This window comes from Colias eurytheme, chromosome 18, assembly GCF_061535395.1.
Source record: "Colias eurytheme isolate Ceu_HAF_F1 chromosome 18, ilColEury1 Martin Lab GWU primary, whole genome shotgun sequence".
Classification (NCBI taxonomy): domain Eukaryota; kingdom Metazoa; phylum Arthropoda; class Insecta; order Lepidoptera; family Pieridae; genus Colias; species Colias eurytheme.
Genome location: NC_142997.1, coordinates 503856 through 526343, shown reverse-complemented (window position 1 = coordinate 526343; position 22488 = coordinate 503856). Strand labels below are relative to the sequence as shown.

General features: G+C 32.6%; 1 protein-coding gene across 1 annotated transcript in view; it reads right to left on the bottom strand.

Annotated features, from left to right (window-relative positions):
- Nucleotides 1–1242: 1242 nt before the first annotated feature.
- Nucleotides 1243–22488, bottom strand: part of LOC149900413 (neural cell adhesion molecule 1-like) — an 82164-nt gene continuing 60918 nt past the window's right edge. Inside the window, exons 7-17 of the mRNA XM_090112487.1 lie at nt 19375–19516; nt 17046–17176; nt 14531–14684; nt 14027–14174; nt 13293–13432; nt 10912–11054; nt 10275–10428; nt 5232–5364; nt 4553–4704; nt 3426–3529; nt 1243–2996 (exon numbers count right to left, since the gene is read on the bottom strand). Of these exons, the coding sequence (XP_089968613.1) occupies nt 2910–2996; nt 3426–3529; nt 4553–4704; nt 5232–5364; nt 10275–10428; nt 10912–11054; nt 13293–13432; nt 14027–14174; nt 14531–14684; nt 17046–17176; nt 19375–19516 (1488 nt within the window). The 3' untranslated portion in view covers nt 1243–2909. The remainder of the gene's footprint in view (nt 2997–3425; nt 3530–4552; nt 4705–5231; nt 5365–10274; nt 10429–10911; nt 11055–13292; nt 13433–14026; nt 14175–14530; nt 14685–17045; nt 17177–19374; nt 19517–22488) is intronic.

The following is a 22488-nucleotide window of genomic DNA, read 5'->3' as shown; positions in this document are numbered from 1 at the left end:
CCTTTGGAATAATTACAATAAAATAATACTGCATATCCGCGTAAAAAATAGGTCGTAATAATACAAAGGAAAAACACGTAAAAATATTTGTATGAATAATTAAAGTTCACAATATTTCAATTTGTAATATTATAATATGAACACAGAAATAATACCGTTTTCAAACAAACAAAAATTAGAAATTTTGTATTATACATTAAAAAAAAACCTTTTAACTCCACTTTGGACGCACCGACAATATTTAAACAATTCATATAATTATTAATTAAAATTGACAACGTGCAAGCATAACCTAAACATCTCAATATTCAAACAATGACTTAATATTATACACAATAACATATATTATTATATAAGTAATAAATAAAGGGAAAATACATACAATTACATTCATTAAAATCGATAAATTCTCACACATTGAACAATTATTAACAACGTCAATTGATATCATTGATATTATAAGAGCATTCAATTCTTATTTCTAGATAAAATATTCACATTACAACTGATTTCTTAAAATTCTTCATTAATTCACTTTACCTTAAATAATATTCAATTAAATGCACAATGAATAATTACAAAACTATTAAACTATAATAAATCAGCCTTTAATGTATTAAAATATATAAACATAATACGTACATATAACAGAAAAAGACCTGTGGCAGTCGTAGACTGCCGCGGTAAAGCTATTGCATAGCATAAAAAGTATCACCGCTTTGCCGGTCGGAGTGGGGAGTGTTAGGTTATTTCGTTACGGAATTTTTACATTCGGTCGCCGCGCTCAAGGCCCACGATAGAAGCTATGCAATAGCTTAATATTGAACTAAAATCTAATTCACAATCGAAAAAGAATTAATCGAATTTAGAAAACCTATTACAGTAGGCGCGCGATAATCCGGCGCTCGCCAATCCGGCACGCTCAGTAGTCCGGCACTTCGGGACTCAGAGAGCCCGCTCTATAATCCGGCATTTTACATAGCTGAACGCCGGATTACTGAACGAAAACGTCACAAATGATGAACCTAATATGTAATTTTAATACTTATTTAATTAATATTTTAATTAATTTATGTATTTTTTTATAATAAATTCAACTTATGTATTTTAAACTGAACTGTACTTACTTATTTTAAATATGAAGTCTTATTTCCTATACTAATTCGATAATCCGGCATTTCCGACAATCCGGCATAGAGGAAAAATCGCCGGTGCCGGATTAGCAAGCGCCTACTGTATTTTGAATAAAAATATTTTTTAAATGAATATACTTAGACCATTTATTTACATAATATATATACTATATAAATTGCCTATCTATCTTAAATTCAATTGTGAAATTATAGTTTCTTACCAACACAGTATGAAAAACTTGGACTCTTGATTTTTTGAGATTTCATCAAGAAAGATACATATTGGACATTGGCATTGCCATTAACTAATTTTGAAATACATATATACGAAAAAAAAAACGACAGGTTGTAAAAAAATGGGTAAAACTAGTTTTATCAGAAAAAAATACCAGAATTTTTTTTAACCCTATAATGCCGTACGCATTAAAAATTAAACATTTTATTTTCGACATTTCCTGTTTAACTGTATTTAATTATTTTGCTATTACCTTATTGCTTAATCCGGAAGAGATCTACTCGTATTAATTTAACCTGATCCCAAATGTTTACGAAAATTTAATTTCCCTAGAGATATTAATAGTAAGATTTAATATGCAATTATAATTATTTAAAATCTATCCCTTTGATATCTAGCTCACTAATACATCAAATTTAAAAGAAACCGCAAACAATAGGTAATTGACAAAATTAATTTGTTTATGAAATATAAGAGTATTTAAGCCATTCTTTTTAACAATAAAACTTAATTATCATACAATAATGCTCTTAAAGAAAAGTGATATAATTTTTATTCTTAGTGAATTTTTTCGCTTATCTACAAATACTATTTACAAATTTATCGAATAAAACAGAATTTGTAATTATTTTAATTTGTGTACTTATACCTGAATACATTTATAATATCTATAATATACTTACGTTAGAACCATGTTTTACATTTTGGCAATTCGTGCATGATAAGATAACACCTTTCTTGAGCAATTACAATCCGTGCATAATATGAAACTCCATGTAATCTATTTTTATTGTTACAGTTAAAACTCATTTTTCGTAACAACGCACTTTCCCCAGTTGGAACTAGTTTTAACTAGGCAAAATGCGTTTTAACTGTAACATATAGAAACAATCATAATTCGCATACATACATAGATCTTGTATGCTATGACGTCACTTAGGTTAAACTAACTTTACATACTATCATAACTACTAATGTACAGAATGTAGTTTTATTAAGTAGCGAGGAGGTAGGAAGGAGGTTAGGTGTGAATGATTTACAGCAACAGTACTGTACATTTCAAGGGAAAACGCACTTGAAAATTACAAATTACTTAATGGCAAAATATATAACACGAATTGATGAAAGAATCAAAATCACAAAGTCTTTCAAAACTGATATCAATAATCAATTCATGTGTACTATAATATAATATATCCCTATACCACTTTCCACATTTCCAATCCACGCTTCCTTATAATATGTTTCCTTTGAAAACTGCTATCAATATCCAAACCAGTATCTATTTTCCCATATTGAAAACCGTCTTGATTTTACTTTCGTAAGTTCCAGCCCAAAGCTTGCACGTAGTTGTTTTTTCTTTCTATCTGTACATATTATATCTTGGTAGGAATCAGGAGGGACCAATCCCATTTCCAAATTTTCCCATATTGCAGCAGTATATAATCCATATGCAGCTTTGGACAGGACCATCTGTCTGATATATAATGTTTTTGTATCTTTTCCCCATAATGTAGCAGTAAATCAATGTATAATAAGGTCTATATGCAGCTCTCTCTCACAGCAGGCAGAGCTGCAGCAATGGCGGCCGCTCGGGCGGTCACTCCGCGGTTCACTACTGATATGTTCTGTCGGAGAAATAGGGTTATGTTTGAGAATTAATTATTTGTAAGTTGTTAATGAACATAAATCATATGATACATCATAAAAAATTAAGCAAAATTAAATTAAAAGTTAACCCAATTTTGTGTATCGGCCATCTTGAATTTGACATAGTTAACAGTATATAAATAGTGAAATTCGTATTGATAAAATATTTAATATGACATTTTGTGGTGATCGCCATTTTTGACTGAGTTTCATCAAGCATTGCGATTAATCACCACATGCAAAATAAATCGGCCCATTCGTTTGAGAGCTACTACGATTGCACAGACAGACACATATTAAATATTTTGAAAATAAAATTTCTTATATATCTTATAACTTTTATTTCGCTCACTACACATACTACAGCAAATAAAATTAATTAACTAGGCTTAGAATACAATACTCACATAATTATTAGCTACACTATTAAAATCTCGATCGTTGTATATCCGCAACGTGTCGCTCTCCACTACACACGTCTTGTATTCTTCTATTTCTATTCTCTTCTTATCTATGACAATATTCATTTCATTAGAGCATTAATTACAAATTAAAACATATTCTAAACAGAAACCGATAGAGCAGTTACATCTAAACATAAATAAATAAAAACTAAAAAAAAAACGATCCTCAAAATTTTAAGTTATGTATGTAATACAAAATTGACTCATTCTGTGATCAATTGCCTATATTTTCATAAAATATGGCAAATTACTATCTAGAGTGTCATTAATTTTAATCATCAAAACGACATTCAAATTAGATCCATTTATTATAATAACTATAAACAATAAAACCATCCACGATGATACTTAAGAAGCTAGTATTAATTTAGGTTACCGCAATGCCCATATTCTATTGAAAAGGCCCTAAATTTCGACAATATTTGTTATCAATAGATTGTGTTATCCAAAAAGCTTTTCCAATTCAATTTTCCCCCAGTTCAATACTCTCCACTTTCTAAACGTAAGCGATACGCAAAAAGCAATCAAAACATTAATTGGCTATTATCTAGATGACCGCCACTTTGATTTATTCGTTGAAACGTTAGATTTACAACACTGGGTAAAGTTAAAAAGTTAAACAAATAAATTACAGTTTGATAAACACTTTTGATCAATTTGTTTTGAAAAATCTTTGGGATAAAAAATTGGTCTAATGCCAATCATATATTTTAAGAAAATTAATGGCAGAAGTTTTGAGGTTCTTAGTAGACATTGATAAGTCTTTAGGAAAAACTTTAAGGATTGACTATACGATAATCAGAAAAACTTAACATAAGAAACGCACATCAATTTATGTCAAATTTTCCTAGTTGAAAAATTCATTAGTAATACTACTACGACAAATTTAAATGTACCGTCTGCCTACCTTATAAAAATATTAATACATATTTTGCCTTATAATTTACCGGAACCTTCCTTTTACATAAGAACCTACGAACCTCAACCGGTTCGAAATATCGAATAATCAGACGAACCTACGTCTGTTTTTGGTAGAACAGAACAATTATAAATTTCTTATTACATCTTACCATAATGTACAGGAATGATATCAGGATCTTCATCCGGATCCAATTTGATCTCGAACTGGCTGCTGTAGTCGATCTTCGGGGATGCTGCGTACGAGTTGATGTGATCTCGCTTCGGGAACGAGTCGATACTGTCCTCTGTGTATAGCGCATTGCTGGGAGAGACAAATGTGAATTGGTATTTGGTAGAAAGAGGTTTATTTTGTATTGAAATATTTGATAGTATAACTATGATGGTGGTATTGGGAAGAATAAACGAATATATTCTAACCAAATAATTGGTGCCCTAATAACAATGTAAATTTTATGAATAATAAAGGAAATTAGGATGCATTGGAAACTAGTAGAAATAAAATTGCAAAGAATTTAGTGCTATGTCTGACTAAATACGACCAATTAAAAACATTTTCAGATTGAAGTTATTAGACACTCAGTAGCAATTAATCCTGTTACAATCAATAATATTACATTCCAAGCATTGACGATATTACGCCTATAGAATTGGATCGCGGACAAAATGAAGTGGAATGTATAAAGAATTGACGAAAGATATAATGGAAACGATTGGGAAAGATAAGGAAAAGGATACGGGCCTTTAGTATGTTTGTGTGAATGTGCTGTTTCGAGCGTTTTGTAGAGACTTTGGGTACTGTTCGTGTTGTGTTTACTGTGTTACACTCACTCGTTGGGCGGCTTGTCCCGCGCGCGGCGGCGGTACGCAGCAGCGAGCGCCGCGCACACGGCCGCGCCCAGCAGCGCGCTGCTCGCCAGCACACACACCACTACAGGCGAGAGGGACAGCGGGAGAGCTGTGTCTGGGTAAAAGACATTTTTTGTGATAAATGGCTTCATGGCTATACAGCCATGTAGCCACACACAGTTTCCTACCAATAATGTTATTAGTAGGAAACTTATGGCTTTGTCGAATAGAACGCTGCGCTACGGTGCCAGTAATGTACCGACAAATAAGCTAGCGACGTTACAGCGCCAGCAGGTTTGTAGGCAACGCTAACGCTCTTTTTGACGTGACAACGTCTTATAATTCGATAAAGCCGGATGCACGCACGAAAAAACATGACTCATGCTGCGTTACCTCGCTCTGAGGCGTTCCATGTACCTAAGGCTTAAAGTGCAAGCGAGAGCGCGGAACGAGCGATAAAGAAGCACAATCGGCCTTAAGACGTTGTCACGTTCAACTATCGTCAGTAAACCGACTTTACAGATAACCAATTTTTTTTCTTTATAGCTCCGTTCCTATTCCTATTTATGTTAGGTTGTGTCCTCGCGTTCTTTAAATAAATGAAACTAATCACACACTAAAATATTGTTACAATTTAAACTAACAGTTCCAGATAACCGCATTTTTCAATTAATCAATTAGTAGAGATAACTTCAAAAACGTGTGAAATTAAATACAAATTTGGATTTGAGAGAAACCATCCGTTTTTTGTTAATTTTGTCGTAAAATAATACAGTGTTTAATTTGTTTCTGAAAGAAATAACTTTTCCCTAAAAATATTTTTTAAATCCAAATAAAGTCGCGCGTTCCCCTTGGTACAGAAATAAAATTAATATACTTATGGAAACTCATCGGAAGTTTCCCGCTTAACGCAATTAATCCATATTAATAGCATACATAATACATTTAATATCCCCGTATCAGAATTTCATAAATATCAATTAATTTATGTAGATTTAGTCTCGCCTTAAGATGGCCGAGTGGAGGCCGAAAGGTCGGGAAAATTCCCCGACACTTTATATTTCGGGAGAAATTTCTAAATATATTGTTTTATTTTTATCTTTGCTGTTTATTATGTGTAATTTAATATTATGCTAATTTTTGCTTGTAATTTCCGGTGTAAAGTGGATAAATTGGATGAGATGGATGGTGAAACAGTATATTCGTTTTTTTAATATTAGATTCATTTATATTCTCAAAAAAAATGTTTGATTGGTAAATTTTCATATTGCGTATATTTTCTTGTATGATAATTCAGACCTAATTACGTAATAGGTACGTGGTGATCTATGTACATAAACTATGTGTAAGATTTCTATTCTATTTCATCTATATGCTTTAGCTTTTCATACCCTGCAAGCTGCAACACGGTAAATACCAATTCTTTACAAAACATATTTTAACAGCATAAATTATTATTATTTGACCCGAAAACTTAACCAATAAATCTCTCTCAAGCAAGTTATAGATTAGAATTAGATAGTAACACGGTTGAACCTCTTCAATATTTATCAAAGCCGAAACTCAAGTTATGATGTAAGCATCAAGTGGTTCAACTTAGTTCAACGATTAGCAACTCCTAAGTGCGACCAGCTACCAAACTTGCACCGTAACACAACTTATTCAATTTAAGTTTAGTTGCATTGAGATAACTTGTAATATCTTAGATTAATTGTTATAACATAAGTGTTAAGTACTATTGTTGTACTTAAGTTGGGATTTTTCAGTTACTTTCCGACAAATTTCTAAATGTTATTTCTAGATATATTTTAGACGCTATATTAGTTAACTCGTAACGCACATATTATAACTATATTCAGTTATTACAAATTATTTTTAAAGATGAAAAGGGAATGGACACGAATAAAAAGCATAATTGTAAAAAAAAATAACATTTACGAATTTTTTTAAATCACACACAAATTCTTTTGGAATATAGTTTCGACAACGTTCATTCAACTAACTACACTCGACCAAAATCATTAAAAACTATCAACCCAACAGTTGAACAAAGCCATAACAAAACTATATCCAAATCAAATTTTAGTTACATCTCCTAACATATATATCGCAGGCAAATTTTTTCCGTCCGCGTAGGCCCCCAGGGACTGCGCTACGCTTTGCGACTAACAATGGAAGAACTTTCGAGGCTTTACGTCCGAAATTCACACGCTATTGTTTTTATTCAGCTACCCGCTTTAAATTTATTGAAAAAACTGTGGTCTGTAGTTTGGAATGCATGGGGTATTGGGTGTGCCTCTAAATACACAAACAAAGCCTTCTTCTCTGATATCATTTTTCGCAGTTTCACTATCGTAACTCTGGGGTTTTGCTATCGGTATTGAAAAAGAAGTTATTTTAATAAGGACAGCTACTGATTTAAAACGTTATTTATCCATTATTTTAATGTCGATGCTTATTAGGCGATTTCATAGTATTGTTTATGAAAGCGCCTGATTTTTTATTTTAACTATTTTGAACATTTATTTTATTAAAATATGACCTATAATATCATGATGATAACTTGTTCTAAATAACCACATTTGTCCCAATAAATTACCCGCCGAACATACTTATGACAAATATTATTACATCATTATAGCCATTATTCTCTGGCAAGAAATCTGGTTTCAAACTAAAACCATACTCTTTAACTTTAATCCGCGGCAAAATGGCGCACGAGGGATAAATTCCGCGGACGGCATCAAGCCGGAAATCATGTTGTAATGAGATTTTATGAATACTCCAAGTGCTGTTGTTTATTTCATTTATCTATTCTTTCATCTCAATGTACAAACAACTAGCTCTCAACTGGATTGCTTCTACGAAAACGGAATGAATTTCAATTCGTTCGGAGAATTGGTAATTCTGTATGGTAAGTGCAAGTCGATGTAAATAGATCTGAATCTTGTTTGGATGGACTAATCAGTAAATATTATACATGTTAGATTTTGTGATTTCTTTTTGAAACTAATATAGAAAATGGTACAATACAATGCAAACAATTGAAAAGTGATTTATAGATTACTAGCTTACCGCCCGCGGCTTCGCCCGCTTTGTCTAAAACCTAATAAATTATATACTAAAACCTTCCTCTTGAATCACTCATTCTATTAAAAAAACTGCATCAAAATCCGTTGCGTAGTTTTAAAGATTTAAGCATACATACATAGGGACAGAGAAAGCGACTTTGTTTTATACTATGTTGTGATATTTTAAAGTTCTAAGTTAAATATTAATATAGCAACTCAATAAATTATTTATTTACTGTCATAATATAAACCATAACAAAAGCAAATAATAAGCAATTCAAGACTAAGATTGACAAGTTTCCATTAATACACATTGAATTTTACCAAACCGGAATTTCCGGGACAACTAAATTCACTTAAACATTACAGAACAATGAATATTTTACTTGATATGATAAGGATCGATGGAAATGTTTAATAATTAAAATGGGTAAACTAGATGCGTACCTAATAGTGAACAGGAATTTGCGAAACGTCTTAATAAACAGGAATTATAGCTTTAAACCGTTCTAACATTAGAAAATTTTTAGTTAGAAATAGATTAAAGATTAAACTAATTGTAAAATAAAATAATTACTAAAATTTAGTACCACATTTTATGCAAAGGCAACAAACTTTGAGATCGAGATTTTTGTGATAACAATATTATTATTTTGTGAAAATAAACTCTGGCGGGGATGATTTCATTGTATACCTAAAGGTTATTAAAAGTTACTTATGTTGAGAATTTGAGTAATTGATATGAATATGAAATAAAGCTTTTTTTACGCGAACGAAACACTTGCAATAATATGTCGAGTAGTTTTACAGAAGAAAAAGCTCAGGCTGCAGGGTCAGGAAAAAGATAGGGTTGCCCCAAGCTTTAGGGTTTGTACTTTTAAAAATTAAACACGGACAAAGCCGCGATCGTTCACTATTCATAGATAAGTTAAGAGGAAATTGAGGTATATTTAATCAATAATCACTCCTCGTGTGATCCATGAATGTAACCACACCATTACGTGGTCGCGTTATGAAACCGACGAACTATTATCGCATGTAATAAATTACGGTTCGGTTATCCGTAATATATGGTTTTGCATTTTGTACAGAAACTTGTGATTATGTGCCGGTGGTTACGGTTAAATAGATCAAAAGTGGTTTGATTCGTCATTTACAAACATCCAAGTTTTGTTAGATGAACGCGGTCCAAATGATGGACGACAAAATAATAAATTAGTATATTGATTTTGCAAATGATCACACACATCACACAGGCGATGCTATTTATAGTTTTTCTGTGACCATTTCATTTGTGACTGTCATTAGTGATATAATATCATTGATGTATAACATTAATTAAACTATCAGTGGACGGTTCAGAGCTGAATATGTTTTATTAAGCTAATATCTGCAAGTTAAAATACCGAAAAAAATATGGAAATTTACGTCAAAAACTATCAAACAGTGGGTGTTTGATAAGTCTACGGAGGCACATGTAAAACTTTCAAAATATATAAATCGGTTCACCCAGTTGAAACTTCTGAAGTTACAAAAATCTGTCAAATCGAGAACCTCCTCCTGTTTATGAAGTTGATAAACAATTAACATACCTATAACAAAGCTTTTAAGTAAAAAATATTCATCAAAATCGGTTCACACACTCAAAACTTCTGAAGTAACAAAACCAAAAAAAATACATTTAAAACCCTTAGTTAAAACCTCATTTTTGAAGTGAAAACTTCTTTAGCGGCGTTGAGCACTTTTTCTGTAATGGGTATAAAATCTTAAACTCGCGTCAGGACACGTGACCTGATCGAAAAAGCGTAAGACGGATACCATTCCAAAATATCAAACATGCTCAACGTTAATAATCAAGTTTTCACTTCTGCCGGCACTCCCCCAGTGCAACCCGTCTTTTTTTTAAAGTGAAACTTCTTACCCTCCTTTTCATAAAGTCGGTTATCAAACTCACCAGTATATCTATCAGGTGACACCACACTATACAAGGACAGCACTTCCCCGCGCCCCGCGCCGTTTGATGCATATACTCTTAGTAGCAGTCCCCCAGAAGTGGACAGGTTGGACACTGTGAATGTCGGCGTGTTTGATGTTATGTTCGCTTGTACCTGAAGGGGAAATGTTTGTTATTAAATTGTCGTAGTCGAAAATTTTATACAGGAAATACGTAGGTACCCACCACAGCAAAAATTGTTACGGGCATTTTAATCAAAACCGTATTTTAAATATTGTAAAGCTCACTGTAAATACAGATAAAATGGTGCCAATTTATTTTTCATAAACTTGACCGCAATTCAAAATAAAATATGAATCTGTAAATTTAGCCCCGTTGCTAACTATGCATTACGTTTTTACATTTTTACTGGGCTTTAATATCCAGTTAAATGTAATAAAAAAAAAACCATAAGATATAAATCCATAAAGACTTGTCAAGTTCTCAATACCGTTTGTCCAAATGTGACCATCATCCCCATACTAACAACGCTCCTAAGCTCTTGTTCACCATAGAGCAGTTGTGAAGCGGTGATATACCTTGGGGAAAAGATAAAGTTCCACCCGGAATCGACACCAAACATCACCCCCATACTCACAGTGAGCGTGTGCAGGTCCAGCACCTCGAGGTGGAAGGTCTGCAGCAGCCCCCCCCTACCGTCCCCTCCCGCGCCGCAGCGCACCGCCAGACCCTCCGCGCTCTGGTTCAGCACCGAGCAGTTGTGGAGCGGCTCGGGGACACCTTGGGGAAGGTTTCATATGGAGACAATTATTAAAGTCCAAAAAAATAAGACGTGGGTCACTCGGGGACTGCCGCGGTAAAGCTATTGCATGCTATGCCTTCAAGCCACACCTCCGTGCCCGTCAGAGTGGGGAGCGTGAGGTTTTCTCGTTACGGAATTTCTCGATTCGGTCCCCGCACTGAAGGCCCGCGATAGAAGCTATGCAATAGCTTAAAAAACGGAAAGTGATTTTTTTTTAAGACTTTAGACGTGACAGCAGCGTGGCAGTTGAACGCAAGGTTGAACGAATGTGGAGATGTCTAAATTTCATAGATGAGACGAAGTTGCGAGCGCAAATAAATATAAGAAATATATACATTTTTTTTTCTTGATTATGAAAGTAATCGAATAATTACTACCTACTGTTAAAATAATTACTACCTACTGTTAAAATAAGGATCGACAATGGAAATTTTGAAATAAATGTGCCACTCTGTTCTAACTAGAGTGCGCTTATCATGGTGAAGGAATATGTTTCTGCCCTGCTTCAGCTGTCGCGCTGCTCACATTGTTATAACTACAATTACTTTTTGTTTCAATTTACATACATAATATTTTGTTTTATTCTTTGTAACTTACTGCTTATGTCAAAACCTTTAAAATGTAAATATCCCACTTATTTTATTCATATTTAATCCGAACATTAAGTCACATCGTTCATTCGCAAAAACAGTATGTGGGTGTTACATTAAGGCACAAACGATAAAATAAGCATAAAATGTTTATTGAATATTTCATGTAATAAATCGAAAGCTTAAACAAAATGGTTTATCATAAATAACGCGCCATAAAACATTCAGATATCGCTTATATACAATTCTGTTTACTGCAACAGCACAAAATTAACTAAATAGAAGCGAAACTTGGAATTTGAGAGTGAAAACTATCTCGCAATTTGGACCATCTAGAAACTTTTATAATAAGTAGCATCTCCGCTATCCAACTCTTTTGGAAAGCATTTGAATTGTAATTTTTGAACAATTTACCGCAGTCGAGAAGTTGGCTGAGAATTCGAGGGAATTCAGTAAGAAACTTTACCTCAGTTGATGTATGCCAGAACTGTTATTGGAAAATGATAGTAATTTATACAGAAACTTCGATGAGAATCTATTGGGATGATAATGTTTCCGAATATTATAGTTATGTTTTTGAATTCAAGCGATGCGCTCCGTTTCTGCTACGTAAACAAACTTTTGTACTGTTAAGTTGTCATTCAGATAATTCAATGGGATGGTTAATTTTAGAGGTCATCAGCAAAATACGTTGTTTGGGGGGAAAATGAAGTTTGACGATTTAAGATCAGTGTGGAAGCGATCATATTTATACTAATAAGTTCACCGCGCTGTCGCGGCTTCAAGCCGTCGGTCTCAACTCTCAACTGCTTGCAGCGGGCCGTGTACGGCCGCCCTTAGCTCTACGTTGAATAAATCGAAAAATATAAAACAAAAAACTGTCAGTCATCCTACGTATGCCAAATAAGATTAGCTTTCAAAATAAAATTTCATTATGCATTCTACCGTAAAAACAAGGAAAAACCTATCCAACATGCATCTCTTTGAATATCTTTTCATTCGACCAAAACCAATAGAATATTCCTTTACAATTTCTGTGAATATTTATTTTATGTGAAAAATGTAGTGTAGCGGTCAGACAAATGGTCGCCGGCAATGAGGCGGGACACAGCTAGCGGAAACTATTTGTACTTTATTTTTCGTTTCTCGTTGGAATTATTTTTTGGTGGAGAATATGTTTTTTTGAATACTGACCATTAAACTTTGTTACAATAGGAGGATCGAAAATATAATCAGTTATGCAGGTAATTTCAAACTAAATAGGTATGTATGTAAGATTCAACTGAACCGTTGAAGTGAGATTTCTGAAGAGACAGGTAATTAAAAATAAAAGATATTGATTGCCAGAATAGTATATAGATACACCATACAGATACATAAAAATATGGTATCTACATATATTAGTGTCACGGAAAATTATAATACAACGAACTTAAATCTCGATATGTGAAAGGACAAACAAAGGATACACTTTCGCATAGTATTACTAAGTAAAATATTAGTCAGGAAAATATTAGTATAACTAAGGATAATATTAGTTATTAAATCGCATTATATTACTAAAGATTTTAGTGGTTACGAAAATTTAAATAAAAATAATAGAAGTAATAAATAAAGAATACTCACTAGCAGCCACAACACTAAACCAGCAGGGTTCACTCTGCACACCGGCCGCGTTGGTTGCTAGGCAACCGATAGACCCGAAGTCGGTCGCAGATCGCGGCGTGTAGCGGAGTGTCGATGTGTGACCCGATTGCTGGGATAGGCTATGGGAAATATAGTTTTAGTTTTAGTTTTTTTAGTTATAATTATTTTATGCAAAAAAAAAATAAAGCGAAATTGAATCGGAAACGGTCATCTTTCAAATAAAATTATATATATATATATATTATTATGTGATTTAAGTACATAATTATTTTGTAAACTAGGTTCACTCAGTCAATTATAGTCGATTATAGTGAACTTTACAATTTTCAATTATCAAAATAACTAATGAAACATTTTTATAATACCATGTATCTTATTAATTCACTTAATTAATATCAAGAAGATTAAATTAGTAATTTACATCCAACAATAAGCCAACAAAACAATCCAAAGATCAACCAATCAAACAATTTCACCAACCAACCAATCAAATTTTATTACTTCTAACTTCAGTATACCTACCAAGTACCAACAAAGTTTGCCTGGAAAAGATCGCTGTTTAGCGATAAGGCCGCGCTTCTGTACGTTTTTGAATTGACTGTGTCTTTTCGTATCGTTTCCTTGTTTTGGAACAAATAAAGTATTTTCATTCATTCATTCGACCAACTATTCACCAACCACTTCACCATAATATAACAATTAACATCACTTACCCAGGATCTATCTCTCTCCCCTCTGTACCATTAAGTGTCCACACAAAGCGAGCTGGTGCCGGGCTGCCGTCCACAATGCAACTTAGTTCCACTACATCATTGAGAACTGCTCCATATGTGTGGTTTGGTGACTTGCAGGAGGGGGGATCTGGGTGGAATATTTGTGAATCATTTTAAGAGTATGTACCACTAACACAGGAATAGTTAATGTGCTTGCTACGGGTGTGTTAGACTTGCCGAATAGGCATATAAACTTATTTTGATTATGATTCTGATTCTGGTTCGAATTTTGATTAAGGTTCAGATTAGTTTTACTTTTAATTCAGATGCTGATTCTGATGTCTATGCGTTGTTACGCAAATGTAATCCCCATCAGCACTACATTGTACATTATAATGCACCAACTTCTGTTCCAACTATCCCAACCCTGATATTTTTCCCCACTAACATAATCACTAACCAAATATCACTGACTATACTAAACTATAGACCTCTAGCACTCACACGCAACCTGCAAGCTGACAGTATTACTAGCGCTGCCTTCCTCATTACTTGCAGCACACGTGTAGTCCCCGGCTGCACTGCGCTGTACATTGTGAAGTACTAGTCTTTGTTCCCCAACTATTAGCCCGCTTGCGTTGTGAGATAGTTCTGTACCCTGGAGGAAAGAAGTCTTTTTGTAGGTATGCTTCGAAAAGTGCAGTGAAGAATTGGGATTTATATGTTTGTTCTCAGTCAATCTATTATCTACCTATCTGCATTAATTCTTAAAATTAAATAGATTGGATTGTTGGCAATATTTTAAGTACCTAATCTCTGGAATAACTAAACCGATTGAAAGAAATAAAAGAAAATAAGGAGTGTAGCTAGTGACATAAAGCAAAATTTTTCTTGTTGAAAATATGATAAAAGCGTGTGAACGCAGCGATAATTTAAAAAGTTATTTATTTAAGCGAGAGAAAGCATGGAAATTATGAAAATATTCTTCTGGAAAAGCAAGATTTAAACAATAACAACTGACAAACTTTTAAAGTGAATTCTTTTATACAACATAGGCATAATAATATATTCAAAAGTGCCAAAAACCAAATACTAAATAATAATTAATTTACTTATAACTTGAACTTGAACTCATAAAATAATTGTATTGTCACTGATCCCTTGATAAGTGGACAAAGTTTTAATTAAATCTGCCCTTTTCAAGTGGTATCACATACAAACAAACAAGTGAAGGTAACATCAAATAAACCCATAATGTTCTAATTCTAAACAGCGCAAGAAAAATCATAGAAGAAAATATCATGCACATTATAAAACATGAAATTTAATATTGTTATTATTTCATTACATTGGTATACTTTTGCTAAAAGGTTCTAGAATAAATAGTAACCTACGAACCAACTTTTACGTACATATCGTGTGGAAAGCTTTTAGCCAAACTGTAAATTGAATATAAGTACTGTGATAAACTAAATCAATGATAACATCTTTATTTAATACTAGCTTACCGCCCGCGGCTTCGCCCGCTTTGACTAAAACCATCTAAAACCTAATAAATTATATACTAAAACCTTTCTCTTGAATCACTCTATCTATTAAAAAAACTGCATCAAAATACGTTGCGTAGTTTTAAAGATTTAAGCATACAAAGGGACATAGGGAAATAGGGACACAGAAAGCGACTTTGTTTTATACTATGTATAGGTAGGTTTATTTTTATAATAACTTTATTATAATATTATTTTCCCGAAGCAAAGTTTATTTTTATAACGAAATTTTCGGAAAGTTAGAAAAATGTAATTATATATTATTAAGTATCGTTATGAACTTTTTTATCAGTTGAAAGAAAAATACGACACGACATTATTATAATATTCGTATCGTCCTATTTTTGTTATTTATAAGAAATATATTCGAAAGATATGAGAAATTTTTAATATTAATTTGCTTACGTTCTGAATAATATTCTATTTGTTCTTATATACTTTACGTAAATACAAAAATATAACCACTCTTCCGTTACTCTTTAACTTTGCAATATAAACCGGTAACCACTTACAGGTTACATCAATTAAAGGGTTAAAATAAGATAAAGGGTCGTTTATCACAAAGAGTAGTTGAGTGAAACTAAATCCAAAATATTGTATTAATTACAACGTAACTGTAGGCAAAACACGTGTTAGATCAAATAATAAAACCCATATGTTTATTTTTGTCCTTATCTCATAGAGGAAAATAAAATTCTCATGTGACAGTGTAAGTTGTCATAGTCGTACTTCTCGGAAACGGCTTGACCGATTTTAAGGAAGGTATATTCGATAGTTCTAAGAATATGTTGTAAACTATGGGTGTCCCTAAGTGACAAGTAAATGGCATGCCTAAAGTTTCCGGTTCTATTCTATAAGTGAATACCTACCTTACTTCGTTACATAATATTTTAAGGGGAAAGATTGTCAATCTGTCTGTAATGCTTTGACCACTCTACCACAGCTTCGGTGTGGTTGAAATTTGTATTAAAAATAGATATGATTGCTATTGACTTAAAGAGGACCTAAAGTTTTTCCTTTATTATTATAATTTAGCTTTAGTGCAATCACAATACATAACATTACTCATAAATTACGTTACGTGTTATTAGTTAAGCCTTCCATTACCAAATTTATAATACTCTAGAGAGTTCGTGCATAAAACTAAATATTATACTTGATTATTAGAAATTGAAAACCATTATGGATCATTGTTAATATGTTTTTTCTTCATTTACATAGAATCGTGCATATTTTATGTGTTTCTATTTATTGAGAAGTGAATGAAAGTTTTTTCTAAAGACAGTCCGTAACCAATCAAAAGGCTATGCAAATTTTATTTGTAGTGTTTCTTCAGCTACATAATATTGTGCAAAAGAACTAGAGAATGTTATGCTACGATAATTTGTTTTGTATGGTAAATTTGATAAACTTTTGGGTTAAAAAATCTTTACAATTTTTGTAAGTTATTAAAATGATTAAAATTAACTTACTTGTTTAAACCAAGTAAACTTATCGGGCCGCGGGTTTGCTTGCGCGCTGCATTCGAAGTAAACATCGTCTCCCTCCTTTATGTGTTCCGGACTCAGGTTCGATCCCAGTTTGAGACTCACGATTGGCACATCTAGGGAAATTATTATACAGATAAAACAAAATAAAAATTATACATATTTATAATAACATGTTTATACATTTAATTATTTCAATAAAAAAAGTAGTTTACGTTTTAAAATAGGGAAAAAATGGTATCTGTGATTTTATCACAATTTTATTGTTCAGCCTATTTGATCCAAAAATCTTTTTTTAATTAACAAAAACATAATAAACTGAAAAAAAATTATAGCAGAAAATACACTGAGAAAGTAGAAAATCGTAATTAATAGTTCTGAAACTTAAAATATTTTAGTATAAAATGATCGTATAGTTGCTTTTTATTTTTATCGCATTTCAACCCAGAGGCTACCGGGGCTAGTTGCTAGTACATTACACGAACACAATACAATAAGGATAATTTAGCATAATGCTACGAATGCAGCTGCACGTCAGAGAACTGTCGGAGCGACAGCTGCTGAATGCTGCTGACGTTTGAATGGCAATGTTCGGGAATATACATGAGATTCGTACAGTTAGCTGTGCTGGGCGGTTTCACCTGCGGGCATTACATGCTAATCCGCATTAGTTTGTTGATTTTACTGTTTATTGCGCGGGCCAAAGATTGAATTATTTCCAAACCTTTTTGTTTTCGAGTGGTATTTGAAAAATAAGAAGGCAAAACCAACAGTTATTACTTATTTTATAACAAACGTCAAAAAACAACATTTCTTGAGCGACCCATTTCAATTGTCCATTTATTATCTAATGAAGTAAAACAATGTTAATCTCTCTAAATTTAAACATAACTTCATCATACAATACACAAACCTCATTAAAACTAACAATCCACAAACCAAAATAGTTCCCCACAAAGTAAATACCAACCAACCAAAAATACCTACGGTTTATAATCATTATAGGTTCCCCCAAACCTTAATTATCGGCTGGTCGATTAGAGCCAACGTTGATGGACAGTTTCCCCCGACCTCCCCTCTCAATATATTGCAATTATTTACTCCCAATTTTGCTGAGAGCTTTCATCAAATGATATCGGTAATGGTATTAACTATTCAATATAGCGGTTTGCTTGTTATATTGAGCTTATATTTTATTCTTGTATAATTCTTAGTTACTAGCTGACCCAAGACCCCCGGCGGTATAAAAACGTATAGAATATATAGAAAAAAAAGGAACCTACGATGATCAAAAGATATACAACATAGAGAAGACAGAAGATTATGTTGCAGATTGTATTAATAATTTGCAAAAGGTGAAATAGAGCATGAGTGTCTATTAAGTGGGGTGACTAAGAAAAATAACAAAGGAAAAGCGCAATTAATCGCTGTCTATTAATATTAATAACAACAAGAAGAGCATTTATTAAGTATGTTAGTAAAACTAATACCCCCTCTATCATAATTTATTTCCCTAATATTATCCATACATAGTATTTAAAAAAAAACACATGTCAAATTGATTCACTCATTGTTTATTTTTTTCATAATTTACTTCTGATACAGAGATATTAAAAGAAAAAAAGGAAGATAGATTACTGTATCTATATTTTTATTACTCTGAATAAATATAATTTCTCATAATCGCGCTCTCTAGTAACCGCGAATATACAGAAAATCATCAAGCTTCCACGTGTAGCAAACTCTTTGATATTTATATATTTGTTGCGAAAATAATATTACATTACAAGTCAATTCCGTTCACAATGCCTTGAAATATAGACTAGTTAAATGTTATTTTCCCAGGCCTTTTTGTAGGGCAACGACCCTATAGAATTCGGATATTGTCTTCATTTGAGGCCTCAGACCGATATAAAGTATGCTCTTTTCATGCGGATATTATTAATTTAAATTTTACAATTATTTTTGACACATAAACCGGTTGTTGATAATTGAGCCTAAAACCACCGCCTTCTGGACACAGATTTTCAGCTAGTTGTTAAATGTACATTATGAGAAATAAGCTATAGCAATTTTGCCTGTATGATTGATTTCCAACTGTATTAATAAACTAATGTACCTATTATTTTTTAAATTGAAATAAAGAGTTTCACTTAAATTTTCATTCTCATCCTCAAATCTTCATCATCATCCACATAAAATGAACTAGCATTCTAACAAAAAGCAATATATATGTGTGTGTATGTGCGTTTCTTATTGAAATGAAATGAAAATATGTTTCTTATCGTAAATAATATCACTATATATAACTCACAATGCACATCCATCTTCCACGTATCTTCGAGCACAGCATCAGAAAGCCGCGGGTTCTCCGCGCGACAGCTCAGTTCAGCGCCATTATCCCGCGCTTCGGGGACGAACTGCAGCATACTGGTTGTGGAGTTGCTGTCGGAAAACTGTAGACAATGTTTGATATTAATTTTTAACACAGTTTTTATTAATAACGTATAGACAGGACACAATATTGTATATTGTATTGTTATGATATTAATTGCTGTTAAATGGCAATAATGTTATATATCATGTTATAAATAAATAATATATATTGTTATAAATCATGACATACAGATCTGTATTTGATATATTGAAGATTGATTATGAAAATATATCCCAGATACTCAAACTCAACCTACATAATTAATATTCAATTCTGGATACTTATATCAACGCTATAAGAAATAATAAACCAAAGAATATGTAATAATACTTCTACTCGTGTTACGTAAAGAATTAATGGACAGATACATCGAAAATCAATTAACCTTGACCTCAAGAGAGTAAACAAATAGATTATAATATAGTACACGTTTGATTAAGTACTTTGCTAGAAAACCCACGGTATAATGTAGGTTCAGCCTACTAAGTTTTAGTAGACAGAGATTAATTATTTGATTATAATCAAAATTGATGAGGAAAATAGATAAATCTCTCAGAAATTCGAAGCCTTATTTGTAAAGCTCAATATTTGCAGTACCTATACAAAACATATCGTATGCATAAGGAACTAATTACCAACTAATAATAAATAAAGGATAGCATGAAACATGAATATAGGAGATCGAATTCATCTCATTGGCGCAAACTTTTTTACAGTCTGTAAAACTAAAACAAGCCAATAAAAATGTACTAGAACTTGATATTATTAAATTTTTCAGTGAACTGGTGCATAATATTCTAAAAACTGAACTAAAATGTGGGTCGTTATGATACTTGAAATATTTGAACGTAAATTTCACTCGACGCTAATTTTAAAACCTCGTTCAGTCGTTCACGTCAGTTTTTGGCGCAATTTGGACCAATTTCGCTTCGAATACAGGAGTTTATAGTTCAACTTATATCCTTTTTGTTCCCGGAAATTAGGGGACATGTTCAAACCAGGGATGTAACGGAGGTGGTTTTATCGGAACCGAAATCGGAATCGGAGTTTTCAAATTTGGTTTATCGGAATCGGAATCGAAATCGGAATCGAAATCGGAGGCAGGGTCAGTTTGTTTAAGGACAAATAAAACATGATTTATAGTCAATTCTTTTCATTTTTATTTTTTATTATAAAATAAAAAACAACTGTGAAAAAAAATTGGCATAATTCCAAATGAACAAAAGATAAAATTAATGAATCTGTCAATTTCCTTAGATTTAGCATGAGAAGTGCACCATTTTGTATGCAAAGCAAAGCAAAGTTCAGCAAAGTTTCTTTTAAAGTCATTTGTTTTTTAGCATCCTGAAGGGGCGTCGAAGTCGAAGGCTGTACAGTATCTTTTTTTTCAGTTTCTGACTTAATGAATTCTTCATATTCAGTGGCATGGACAGACTTCAAATGACTTTTTAAGGACGTTGTCGTACCTCCCTTTCTTGAATACGTCTTCATACACAGTTTACACTTTGCCGAATCTGAATTAACTTCATTGAAGTAGTTCCAAATACAACTGGACTTAGGTTTCATTATCCTACACAAAAACAGATCACTTTCATTGACAATAAGCCGCAAAAATCAAAACAATTATCTATAACCTATAAACGTGTCTTGGGCGTAACAAATAATAACAACTAACAAGTGAAAAAATAATTGATGATAGAGTGCACGTAGTGGGGGTCGGGGGATTCCCCGCGCGACATGTATGAACCTGTTCGACACAGGCCGTCGCGCGCCGCCCGCTTTGTTTCGTTCGACCTCCGATTAACATCCGATACAAAAGTATCGGAACCGAAGTCGGAACCGAAAGTGTAATAATAATCGGAAGTTCCGACTTAACGGAACCGGAATCGAAGCTCCGTTACATCTCTGGTTCAAACTCACTGCTTCGAATATATTTTTCTCTAATTTGTATGAGCGCTCGCGTAAACTGCAGTTTGAAATCTCAAAAGCAAACAAATTAATACATTAGAGGAACTAACAAGTTTAGCTGTGCAACCTGAATTTGTCCGACACTTTTAATTTCAGATGGTTTAAATTGAAGGGTGAATAATTTAACAAATAGGAAACGGTAACTTTTTGGACAGTAAAATTAAAGAATGACAAACTCCAAGACTAACAAGTATTATTGAGATTTTCGAAACATTACATGATTGTAATTAATTAAATTAAATTAATTTAATTTTTCTATATATATGTAATATGTACTATATATTATTTATTTTAATCTCAGTAATCCTTTTATATTTAAGTATTATGCATATACAAGTAAGTTTATTATCTACATATTATGGATTGCTAATTTTAACTATCTATATAACATTTAATCACCTATTGTTTTTTCTTTTTATACTTTCTAAATTATGTATTAGCTCTTATAATTTAACCAGCCAGAAGACCGTTCTGATGCTCCAAGCGTAGCAAGTCGAGGGGACTACTGAAAACCGGCGCCTCTCCTCTAATACGGAGAGGCAAATGCTGAGTAGTCCACCTAATCACGAATACGTTAATAAGATATTTTGAATGTATTTATTGTATTTTAAGATTTATTTTTTTCCATGTAAAGTGTTTAGTTATAAGTCAAAAATTTGTAAAAGTATTTGTGATTAAACGTATTTTCTTTCTTTCTTTCTTTCTAAATTGATACTAGTCCATTGAAAAGTTAGATTTGGGGTTGCATTTTTTAGAGGACGCAATTTTATTTTTTTGATGTGTAGGGGGGGGGGGGTCAGTGTGAAGCTACCACAAAGTTTGTGGGGTCGCCACCCTTGTCCCATGGCCGCCATCTTGAAAATAGCGGTTGATATGGTTTTTACTTTTTACTATATATCTCATAAACTATTTATTTGATAAAAAAATTGCAAATTAAATTTTCTACAACTTTGGTCCAGTAACTTTTTGTCGTAGAACTATAAATAAAAAAGTTATACTTAAGCGAAAATGTTCAGAAATTAG